General features: G+C 32.5%; 2 protein-coding genes and 1 non-coding gene across 3 annotated transcripts; all 3 read left to right on the top strand.

Moving 5' to 3' along the window:
* Positions 1–2129: 2129 nt before the first annotated feature.
* On the top strand, positions 2130–4539 carry LOC116026024 (putative 12-oxophytodienoate reductase 11). The gene is made up of 5 exons (XM_031267464.1): positions 2130–2250; positions 2347–2487; positions 3040–3170; positions 3500–3670; positions 3752–4539. The coding sequence occupies exons 1-5, from the start codon at positions 2156–2158 to the stop codon at positions 4348–4350; spliced, it is 1137 nt and encodes a 378-aa protein (XP_031123324.1). The 5' UTR covers positions 2130–2155; the 3' UTR covers positions 4351–4539.
* On the top strand, positions 3395–3466 carry TRNAP-AGG. Its single transcript has one exon. It is a non-coding gene; the product is annotated as a tRNA-Pro (tRNA).
* Positions 4540–7810: 3271 nt separating the features above from the next.
* Positions 7811–10726, top strand: LOC116025014 (agamous-like MADS-box protein AGL12). The gene is made up of 7 exons (XM_031266071.1): positions 7811–8151; positions 8558–8654; positions 9023–9084; positions 9491–9590; positions 10169–10210; positions 10314–10355; positions 10588–10726. The coding sequence occupies exons 1-7, from the start codon at positions 7958–7960 to the stop codon at positions 10636–10638; spliced, it is 588 nt and encodes a 195-aa protein (XP_031121931.1). The 5' UTR covers positions 7811–7957; the 3' UTR covers positions 10639–10726.
* Positions 10727–12715: the final 1989 nt, after the last annotated feature.

Here is a 12715-nt window from a genome sequence, read left to right as displayed (position 1 = left end):
TGTTATAAAATGTAGTAAATGATTTGCCATCGTTGTCTGCCTGGGGTACGTAAAAAAGGCCAGCTCAATCTATAGAGATTGTGTAAGTGTTAAATCATGATATTTTAACGATTTTAGGTGAAAGAATTAATACTTGGTGATCATAAGGAGTTACTCCATAAGAGGGTAAAATTTTCACATATATTATAGCGATTGTCAAGATTTGATCATGTATTATTGATTGGAACCTTCACTCTAGAACTAACTGAGCTACCCGTGAAAGTGTCATCGCTGTTTACCCATAACTACGAATTTGTTGTTCTTCGAAAAATTTTCTGTGTCATATGATACCCTAATTTAGTGAAATTGTCTTTTCTGATCACCTTTGATTTACGGAAAAATCAAGGTCATTATTTGAAGGTGCGTTGGGTAAAACTCACCTTATTATCCTAGCTGACAAAAGACCACAATGAGGTAAATCAGACTAGATTCTTCATAATTGATCAACTCAAACCAAGAAAATCGAGTCGAACTTAGAATCTTGTAGTTATAAAATCAATTGTCTTTTCGAATCATTTTATAGCAGAAAGTGTGTTACTAACGTGATTTGTGACGAAACATAATCTATTTTTGACATAAGTACTCCGTATTTTTGAAAATCTATTTTTGAAAAAAAAAGTACTCCGTATTTTACTAGTAGTGTGTTGTCCATCTAAATTAAAATTAATTTACTAATATAATTTGGATATTTAATGGTATTAATTAAAATATAGAATAAAGAACTAATTGAATTATGATTTTGTTTTTCGATAAAGTCAAAAGTGGTTAGAATACTGAATATAGATACGTCATTGGTGAACAATGAAGGCTATTTGTACATGGACAGAAAACCAAAAATGCTTTGTCCTTAACATTTGTTTTTTTAAGGATTCCACGATTGAGTGATTTAGACTCGCAAGGTTCCAAAGTCTAGGGAAAATGACTCCAATAATATTTGAAAATAGAATATGATGGCTTTTGGGTAGGGAGGTTTATATGAAGTTGTTAGTAGAGATTATGGTCATGTGATGTGTAGTCAATCAATTGATAAGATCTTACTTTAATTTTAATTAAGAACAATAAAATAGTGATTTTTATTTTAATACAGTTTTTTAGAAAAACATGACTTATGTGGAAGAGAGAGAAGATTGGAGTTGGGGTCTTCCTACAAAAATGATTTTTTTGTGCGACCCGCCAGGGGAGAGAAAAGGGAAATAAGAGGCGCAACTGCGTGCATGGGCTGCACAGACCGTGCCCAGTCAGGTACATGCAGTGCATGCACCTCAAAATCCTCTCTCTCCTGATTGGCACCTCAAAATCACAAAAAAATTACTACTATTGAGGGTGCTCTAAGAGTAAGATTATTGGTTGAATCTCATTTCAAAATTTTGATGAGTTGTCAGGAGAGAAAATGGAAATTAAAATAGAAAAAATAAAATTTAAGGTGATTTTAACCAAATTAAGTAATTTTCAAAGTCAATGACTAAATTAAGAAATATTCAATAGTCAAGAGACCAAAATGAGTATTAACTCTAAAAATAAGAGTTCACATAACATTTGAATCGAATTGAAGTCTAGTCTGTATACTTGTCAAATTGGCTATTGGCATTATCATGATAATAATAACATATATTATTGATTTTATAATCAAGGAGTTGTCAACAGTAGGCCAACACTACTTTACGTATGAAATTGAATTTTGATGAAATTTGATGAATATAAGAAAAAGATGCAATAGGGATATGATGAAATTGGATTCTAGATTATTGCAATAGAATGAAAAAAAGAGAATACGAAAATTGAATAAATTGTATGGAAGAAAATAAAGAAAAGACGGAAGAATTGAGCTTCCTGTATTCATTTCCCTTGAATTAATGACTTAGTTGAACCCGTAAGATTGAAGGGTTAGGACCGTTTACATAAGTGTAAGACCTTACCACTAAAAAATATAATATTCTTCAAGGACACTTACCTTTAATTTGAAAATATAATATTACATCAATAATTCAATAATCAACTATTATATATAATATTGTATATCCAACAAACAAAATATTTCATCTCACTTCACTGTCATCACCTTGTATAAATATGAGAAGGAAATGCGATACACAGCAAATTAAAAGAAACCTTAAAAATGGCAAAAAATGTCGGCCAAGGACAGGAAGAAGAGCAGCAAGAAATTCCTCTGCTCACACCCTATAAAATGGGAAACTTTCACTTATCTCACAGGTAAACAATTCCTTCTGGGAACTGTAATAATTTTCCTAATTATATTCTTTACCACATTTGTTCATGTCAATGTTTCATATATATATATATACACAGAATTGCTTTGGCACCCCTGACAAGGCAGAGATCTTACAACACCATTCCTCAGCCCCATGCTGCTTTGTATTACTCTCAGAGAACCACCAAAGGGGGTCTTCTAATAACAGAAGCCACTGGAGTTTCTAACACTGCCCAAGGGTAATTTCGTAATTCCACTTTTGGTACCATTCGTGTTGAGAGAGTCCCACCAGCAACCATTACCTAGGGTGTGCACGGGATAAATCCCGTCATGTGACCCTAACTGACAAAAGAGCACAAGGAGGTAAACTATATTAGACAGTCGGTTGTTCATAGCTTACCTAGCCTTCTGTATTATGATTACCAAATCAATAGCATGATTAGGCCTTGTAACCCTAGCTGGTAAAGAACTACAAGGAGGTAAATCAGTCAAGTTGTCCATAGCTAACCTAGCCTTTTAGTTGCCAAGTCTCGAGTTCTGACCAGCTTGCCTGTGATTACTATGGGGTAGTAAATCAACCCAGATTGTCCATAGCTAATCGGCTCAAATTAAGAAGGCCAATAGACCGCTTCCATTGGGATTCTGGAAGTAGAATTTGTAATTTTGTGATTATCAAGTCAATAGTCAGACCAATTTGAGTTGAGTTGATCCCATACTTATAGTATTTTGTTTAGACTTTCGGTGTTGATTTGACTCGCGTGCATATGACCCGGTTTGACATTGAGTTGCAGATATCCTGATACACCTGGTATATGGACAAAGGAGCAAGTTGAAGCCTGGAAACCTATTGTAGATGCAGTACATGCCAAAGGTGGCATCTTTTTCTGCCAGATTTGGCATGTTGGCAGAGTCTCAAGTAAAGGTAATCTTGGCTACACATGGAATTTTGTTGGCTGTAAAATAAGATTTACAGAGTGTTTGGTTCGCTGAAAATATTTGAGGAGGAATGAGGTTAAAATTTCATAGAAAAGAAATTGTCTTAAAATTTAATTACTCGTATAATATTTGATTGATAAAAAAAAAATTACTGAAAATATTAATTTCATTGTTTGGTTGAATAAACTTAAGAATTAGATAAAATTGTGTGGGCATTTGGTCTAGTGGTATGATTCTTGCTTAGGGTGCAAGAGGTCCTGAGTTCAATTCTCGGAATGCCCCATATATTTTGACTTGAAAGTTTCATTTTTGTAGATTTTCAGCCTAATGGACAGCCACCTATCTCCAGCACAGACAAGGCATTGAGCAAGGACGCCATTGATGTTGGGCACTTTATACGTACACCTCCACGACGCCTAAGGACAGATGAAATCCCCCAAATCATCACCCATTTCAGGCTGGCAGCAAGGAATGCCATGGAAGCTGGTATGCTAGTTTAATTTATTTCTCGAGGGGAAAAATCCTTGCACACCACATGTTTGTTGAAATGTCTGTTCCACTACACAGGTTTCGATGGCGTGGAGATCCACGGGGCTCATGGCTACCTAATAGACCAGTTCTTGAAAGACCAAGCCAACGACCGAACGGACCAGTACGGCGGCTCGGTGCAGAACCGGTGCCGATTTGCTCTGGAAATAGTCGAAGCTGTGGCGGATGAGATCGGAGCTGATAGGGTCGGGATAAGGCTTTCTCCCTTTTCCGATTACTTGGAATGTGGAGACTCAAATCCAAACGATTTGGGGGTTTTCATGGCGGAATCATTGAACAAGTATGGGGTTCTGTATTGCCATATGATTGAGCCCAGAATGAAGAAGCTCTGGGAGAAGAGCGATGGCCTGCAGAGTCTATTGCCGATGAGGAAGGCGTTCAATGGCGCTTTCTTGGTCGCCGGCGGCTATGCCGACCGGGAAGATGGTGTCTCCGCCGTGGCCGGAAACCGGGCCGATCTTGTGGTTTATGGCCGCGTGTTCTTAGCCAACCCGGATTTGCCAAAGAGGTTCGAGCTCAATGCCCCTCTCAACAAGTATAATCGAGACACGTTCTACATCCCTGACCCGGTTATTGGCTATACTGACTATCCATTTCTAGAAAGCCCGACCGGATAATTATGATTCCCGGGTGTTGAACATAATCATGATTATCGGTTGAATAAAGGAAAAGTTTGATTGTGTAATATGTATTTGTGTATTTAGGATCAGTTTGAAAACCTGAGAAGTCAGTCTGGTCAATAGAACAACGGTTCAATCTGGTGAAAAATGTTTTTCTAAATTTGTAATCAAGAGATATTTTCTGAATTCTCTATTTTTCACTATTTATTTTTTCTGGCATCTATTCTCAAACTAGTTTCTATATTATTATTATTACTACCACCATCACACAACCACAATCACAGTCACTAAAACTACCACCATCACCACCAACCATACCACTACCACCATACAACCACTAGTCCACTACCACTTATAATAAATTATTATTATTATTATTATTATTATTATTATTATTATATAACAAATAATATGTTAATTTTTTAAAAATGAACTAAAAAGAAAAAACAAATAATTTTTTAACTTTTGGCCAACAAAAACATATAGTTTTATGACCTTCGACCAAATATTAAAAAATTAAATTATTTTTAAAAACATTTTTCAGGTTTCTAAACGAACCCTTAGTCTAGTTTGTATCTTTCTATTTTAAAGTAATGCGAAAAACTAGTTATCATTACTAAAAGCGTACTTTGAGTGAAGCCGACCATAAAACGATAAATCAACATAAGTTGTTCATAATTAATAGTCTCAAATCAAAAGATCACTAAATAACTCCATTCAAAATTGAACTTGAAATTTTATAATTACCTAGTTAACTCTCTCACCTAACTCCAATACCTACAACGGTTGAGAGATGTCAAGAGCCAAGATGAGGAATTTGAGTGAAACAATGAGATGTAATGCAATCCAGCAGACAAAATATAGGAATCTGCAAAGTGTTGTGCTTTGATGTGACTCTGAATTCTTTTTGAAATGGAATCTCTTTTGTAATGGCATAAATTGATACCTTGTACCACCCAAAAAAGACCATTTTCATAACATAGTAGTGATCTTGTAATGCCCATAATGCATATTACAAACATAGATTCTCCTAAACTTGTGTCGTGTGATTATTGGCCGGAGCAAAGCATTAGTGGACCACACCTTTGAAGACTGATATAGGAATTAGGAAAATGATGATGAACTTAAAACTTTACAAGTAGTTAATTATCAAGTCAATGATTAACTAATTTGATTGAAATTGTCTCAATATTTTCTTTCGTTTCTTATACCGCCTTTAATGTATGATTCTAATAGTAAAAAGCTTTGTGGTCGAGCGGCATAGCTTAGACTTCTTAAATGAGAGGTCTCAAATTCGCCCTATCCGATTGACAGGGACAGTAAAAATTAGTAGAGGGACCAAAATCCACCTATTTAACTGTACTAAGAATTAATTTTACATTTAGAACTTATCAATGACTAAAATGATTAAACGTAAATAACTGAAGAATTAAAATTACATTTTTATGGAAAGTCATTCTTGTAATGGATATATATATATATACCGAGAAACATGAAAATTTATAGTTCAAACTATTTTGAATTTTGGAATATTTGTGGAATTGGATATGATCTTCATAAGATCGATGCTGATTTGGCTAAGTATTCTTGCACAATTTGCATGCCATATTGTCATCCAATGTTTCACTTTATGATTGGTGCTTATGCTTTGGAGAGGTCATTTCTATGCTTTTCAACACCTTACTATTAGCCAACCAAATAATACAAATTAAATTTTTATAAATTATTTAATATTATGGGATCTAATTAACTTTAGAACTTTCACCCTTTAATTTGCATCCATTTGCTTCTTGGCAATAGACTTTGGAATCTTTATGTTGCATGTCACAAATTACACTACATATCTTGGATATTATATAACGAATTTTATTTATTATTTTTTAATCAAACTCTAATTGACTAAACAAAATCAATATGAATGACAGCTCTCAAGTTAAAATAAATAAATACCTTTAAAGTAGGCTCTCCCCTCCTCGAACGACTTCTCATGTAGGAGGGCATGTGGGCTATACGACAGGTCTTGCAGTGTCAATTTTATCTCTTTGATTGAAGAAAAATATTTTTATTCTAGTAAAAGTATTTAACATGATATGTATGTAGTAATTGATTAACTATTAAATTAGGAATCTTTTAATTAGATAATAAATTAATCATAATGCCTCATGTATTCATCTACACAGAATTTTTACTGTAATAGTATCCTTAATTAAAATAAATTTTTAATTTGTTGTTGTTGTTGAATAAAATGTTTGATTTGACAAGATTCCTTCTTTATTTCTAGAATCAAGCTTTGTTTTTGCATTCAACATTATCATTATATTTTCTTTCCTCTTTTTTATTTTATTAAATATTAAAATTTCAATGATATTATTATAATTATTGATAATATTATGTGTACATGCACATTATAGTTGTGGGATGCACATGAAAATCGAAAAAGCATTTCCACTAGCTACATACATACATGCCCGACTGACTTTCAATTGTACGGATACCTTACCACTGCCCACAGAAATTTTCTCCTCGATCTTCTCTGGCTGATTTCGGTTTTTTTTTTTTTTTTTTCTTTTGAGTGTTCTAATTGAGTCTCTCGCATTGAGTCTTGTTATTACAGTTTATCTTATTTGTGGGTTTGCGGACTATTACACAAATGTAGCATGATTATCTTGTGCACACCCTTGGTAGGATTTAGGCATCTAGTAATAAATTTCACTTAAGACTTGTTTTCAGTGGTAGGGTAGGATATGGTTTGATTCCTGCCATGAACATTATAGTTTGGGTTTGAGTTAGGCTTCTTGTGCGCATAAGTGTACTGTTTGGTATTTAGTCTCGAAGTTAGATTGACTCAATTTACCTCTTCATATAGATTAGGGGTGGGTTCATGGTGTCTAGTATATAGTTTGACAAAGTCAGAAAATCAGGGTTATAAAAATTTTAAAAATAGAAAATAAAAGCATTTAATTAAACCCCTTGGGAATATATGTTTCATAATCTTGAAGAATATAATATCTACCACTAGCTATATGTCATGTTAAATATTCATTACAGATTTACAATCGCCCATGTTTTGGGGCAACCCATCCAAACTCATGACTTGAGTGCATAAAGAATTATTAATTTAATGACAATTAATTATAATATAGAATGTACATAGTATAAAAGTATTGCATTTTTCATATAAGTAATAACATTTTATTCTTGATTTAATATTTTGAGCTCAAACTCTAAGCATGGCTCAACTCATTTACAACTTAGAACACAGAAAAAAAATAAATACTACTTAATAAATAAGAAGAAGGACATTAAATGTACTGATGTGTAAAGGTGTTTTTCCAACTATTAATTAATTAATTTAAAAGAACTTGTGGGAATAATCACAAATTAAAGGGGTTGTATGTATATATATATAAGCAAAGAAACATTTTGGGGAGAAGATGAGTGAGTTGTTTTATGAAGCTGCAGCTATTCACGGCAGCAAAGCAACACTCGAGCGCCGCCGACAACCTCGAAGCTAGTCCATACTAGTGGAAGGTTGTCGTCTGCAACTCTCAAGAATCACAAATCTTTTTAACTTCGAGGAAGAAGAAAAAGTTTGGAAACGTATATGTATGTGTATATGGGTCGGGGGAAGATTCAGTTGAAAAGGATCGAGAATCCGGTGCACCGGCAAGTGACGTTCTGCAAGCGCCGCGCCGGCCTGATTAAGAAGGCCAAGGAGCTGTCGGTGCTGTGCGACGCCGACGTCGGCGTCCTCGTTTTTTCATCTAATGGGAAGCTCTACGACCTAGCCACTCAAGGGTTAGTTTATCACTCACTTGTTAGATTCAATAAATATAAGATTTAATTTTATTTTTTTATACTGTCAGACTTGACGAATCTTTAGCTACTGACTTGACCCTGTTGAGCATATAATATATAAACATAAATGTGCAGTTCAACTATCAGCTTAGACTTTTAGTTGGATGGAGCACATGCTTCAATTTGGTATCAGAGCAACCCAAAAAGTCATGGGTAAACTATCAGTTTAGACGGATGGAGCACATACTTCAATTGACCCTTCATTGGATTTCGCCTAACAAAAAAAAATATGGGTCTAATTTAACCCACCAGCATGCATGCTAGTATATATGATTTAATTTTCTAACTTTAAAAAAAGGATTTGATTAATTTCTAATAAGATTTTTTTTGAATAAATAAATGAAAGAAACATGCAAGGGATGATCGACAAGTACGTGAAGTTTACAGGGGGAGCTCAGGTGACTGAAGTCACTGAACAGGAACCCAGAGATAAGCATGTTCTGGTAAATCTCTGTATATATATATACTCTTTTTTAATTAATTAATTATTTTTAAAATTTGCTTGAATCTTTTCTAAACAAATATAAACAAATACCTGCAAATGCATGGTGGAAAGCAATTTCGTGTTTACTTTATGTGAATATGTGATCTTCAGAATCAGATGCTATATACAATATTAATAACCAATAATTTAATTTATTATATTATTATTATTATTAGCAAAAGAAAATATGTTTTTCTTTGTCTTTTATTTATATAGTTTTAATGGTTTTAGTCTCTATTGTTTAGTCATTACAAAATACGCATTTAACTTTAATTTACACATTAATATTCCTATGATAACAATGAATATTCATAATTTATTTATTAGGATGCAAAAGAGGAGATTAACATGCTGAAAAACCGAATTACAATACTCCAAGAGGGCCTAAGGTATATATTTTTTCTCCATATTTAACTTCTGATGGGTAGTTCAGGTGAAAATTATGAAAGTGCAACGAGTAACAATTATAAGTATATATAATCGTTGATAGATAAATGTGCATTCAGAACTGGAATTTTAAAAGTGCTGCAGCAGCTACAAGTGCAATCGCTAATATGTAACTATACATTATTGCACCATTACATATCAACGATTGCACTTATAATTGGTGCATACGTGCACTTTAAATTTGAAATATTTATCATCCTAGATCAATTACTAAAATTAGACCACAATTTTTACCTGAGCGGAAGTTCTCATTTGATCCAATACCTATATATATGCATGTGCGCACTCGTTTATATATGTGTATGTATATATGTATTATAACCTAGTTGAGTACATGTTATATTTTAGGTTCATGTATGGGGGAGGAATTGGAGCAATGAGTATATATGAATTGGATGCACTTGAAAAGTATCTTGAAGGGTGGATGCATCATGTACATTCAGCAAAGGTGAACTCTAATTGTCAAATTATTGTCTCACATTAATTATATAATTTTACTTATCTATTATTTTTTTCACTACTCTAGTGATGATACTTCATATTTAAACTAATTTAGAGTCAAGTAATTAGTTAATTACTATATATATATTGCTAAACTTTATATAGGAAGATCAAAAATCTCTTGGTCATCTATTGCTCTATTTGTGCTTAATTTTTCGATAGTCGTGCATGCAAAAGAAACATACTTTTCTTATGCAAAAGAAACATACATGCTCTTAGGACGAGAAAAATGTCAAGATATCAACAAGAACATTCTCAAATTCCTCAATCAAATACCACAACGGAATTACTACTCTTTTTCTTATTTTACTTTTCATGTTTATTATTCACTAGTTAAACTAGGTTTTTCTGGATTTGAGCAGGTCAGTTATAGACAATCTAAACTATTTTATCTTATTGTGGTTATTTTTTGGTTAAGGTCACAAGTCGAGCTTCACCCGAAGCGCACTTTTAAGTGAAAAAAAAAAAGTAAAAGAATTTAAATTAATGAGAAGCCCTTATTGAATATTGAACACTACCATGCAGATGAATCTAATGTTTCAAGAGATGCAGCAGCTGAAGAATAAGGTAAATCCCTATTTCCATTAAAACTTTCAACCATTAATGAATTCTGACAGACGACGACTATGCTAAATCCTCACTTTTTAATTGTTTCGATTCTTTATTATAGGAAGGGACTCTAAGAGCAACAAACAAACATTTACAAGAAAAGGTAATTATCAATACCATATTAAATTACTTATGGTTGTTTCGTTACAAATTAGATTTTTTAGTGCATACCTTAGTGATTGCGAATTTCTCTCATCATATAAAAAAAAATTGAGAATTTTCTTTTGATATATTATTATATTTCATTGTTTTTTTTTAAGGAATTATATTTCATTGTTTTTTTTGCAAAACAATTATATTTCATTTCATTTCATTGTTAATTATATAATTTGCAGGTGGATGAAGAATATCGCAGGATGATAACAAGTATATATGGCATCAATTGACTGAGAATGAGATTTTCATCAAGCCCACATACTGATTATTGAATATTTGAGGGGAAATAACACTTTCAGTCCGTCAATAATGTAATATTTTAACTTTTAATTATATCGACTATTAAGTTTGCTAAATATGGTCTCTTGACTATTTCAAGTCAACTAGATTCACTTTAAAATGCTCAAAATACTCTCATATGAAAAAAGAATGAAGTAAGGTAAAAGTGAGGACATTTCGAAAATTTTAAGCTGAATTTGGATAATTTGTGAGAGTCAATGAACTAAAAGCGATTAACAAATAGTCGAGAATATAAAATAAAAATGATAATATGAAAAAGAAAATCAACAAACAGTTCTCTTACGCAAATTATATAGTGGACCATGGTCCACAATGCATTGTGGACCATGATCATAGCTGATACTGCAGTTGCGTTGAACGGATACTGCAGTTGTGTTGAAAAGATACTGCAGTTGTGTTGAAAGGAAACTGCAGTTGCACGGAACAGAGGCCATTCATCCGTTCAACACAACTGCAGTATCCGTTCAACATAACTGCAATATCTTTTCAACACAACTGCAGTATCCGTTCAACACAACTGCAGTTCCAGATGGATGACACGGCCACTGTTCTGCGCAATTGCAATTCTCTTTCAACACAACTGCAGTATCTTTTCAACACAACTGCAGTATCAGTTCAACACAACTGCAGTATCAACCATCACTCATGGTCCACAGTATAACGACTGGTTCTCTTATATTGTGATATGATCAACAATTTTAGGGTTGATATGAGCATTTTGAATTATTATAGGAGCTGAGTTAGAGCTTCCCATATGCATGTTGTTCATTTCCTTGAGAATCGAATTTTTGTCCATTCTCTTTCGTTGCTTGCAATAATATTGTGTTTTGCAATAAAAATTTCGTTTATATAAACTAAAAATAAAATAAAATAAAACATCATTATATTAAAATATTTTGTTATTTTATTAATATTTGAAGCCAAATAACAATCATTATTGTCATACATCACAAACGATTTGACAAGTACAAAGGCTTTGGTTTGCTCCAGCAGCAGAACACCTACAACGCTGAGGCATTTTGCTTGCTGGCCAATGAAATAATGCTAAATTTCCACAACTAATGCTCCCACATACACCATTTGCAGTAAAAGTTCCGGGGCAAAATTTCAATTGACCTTCAAAAAAAAAAACAAAAGAGGTGAAAATGGTCAAAACAAAACCAAACATAAGTTATTATATTTTATTAATTAATTTACATTATATTAAAATTTGAAAAAAAAAATTACCTAGAGAAGGGTTAAGTAGAGCCAAGAAAATTGCCAAAGAAAGAATGACAAGCAAGCTGTAGTTCTTCATGATCTTTGCTATATGTTGCAACAACAATTACTTTTTTGAGAATAGAGAATTATATTATATTTCACAAGATACTACCCCTTATATAGATCTTGAAAATAAGCAACATTATTTTAAAAAAATAATAATAAATTATCGGCTATGGTAATTACGGTAGGTTACATACTTAAATTATCAAATCGTTATCTATAAAAATGTGAAAACGTGCAATTAATTAAAGAGTTAAAGCATTTACATACTGAATTAATGTTTATACAAATTAAATTCATCTTGGGGGTTTTAGTGTAAAAAAAATACCAAGTCAATTTATAATTATTTTGAATTTGTAATATTTAAAAAATAGAATCTGTCATTTTTCTCCTTATGTTTCAAGGAATACAACTTCACATCCACATCATGTTTTTTTTTTCTTTTTGAAAGGAATATGATAACCTTCATTCTCTTAAGTAATCTTAGATTCCCTTAACCCTTTTATTCATTTTGCCATTTTAACCGTTCGTTAAGAAAAAATTTCAGTTCGCTTAATGGTTAAATAATTTGTAAAATTTTGACTAACGGTTAATTAGATTCGGAACTATCGGTTAATCGAATTAACCGAAATTTTATATATATATATATGGATGTTTGGACTTTATAATTTGTGCTTTTATGTTTGTAGTGTTGTTACGTTATAGTAATGTGTTTGTATATTTTCTTATGAATTTATATTATAG

Source organism: Ipomoea triloba, chromosome 7 (assembly GCF_003576645.1).
Source record: "Ipomoea triloba cultivar NCNSP0323 chromosome 7, ASM357664v1".
Classification (NCBI taxonomy): Eukaryota; Viridiplantae; Streptophyta; class Magnoliopsida; order Solanales; family Convolvulaceae; genus Ipomoea; species Ipomoea triloba.
This window is presented reverse-complemented; position numbering and strand designations above follow the sequence as displayed.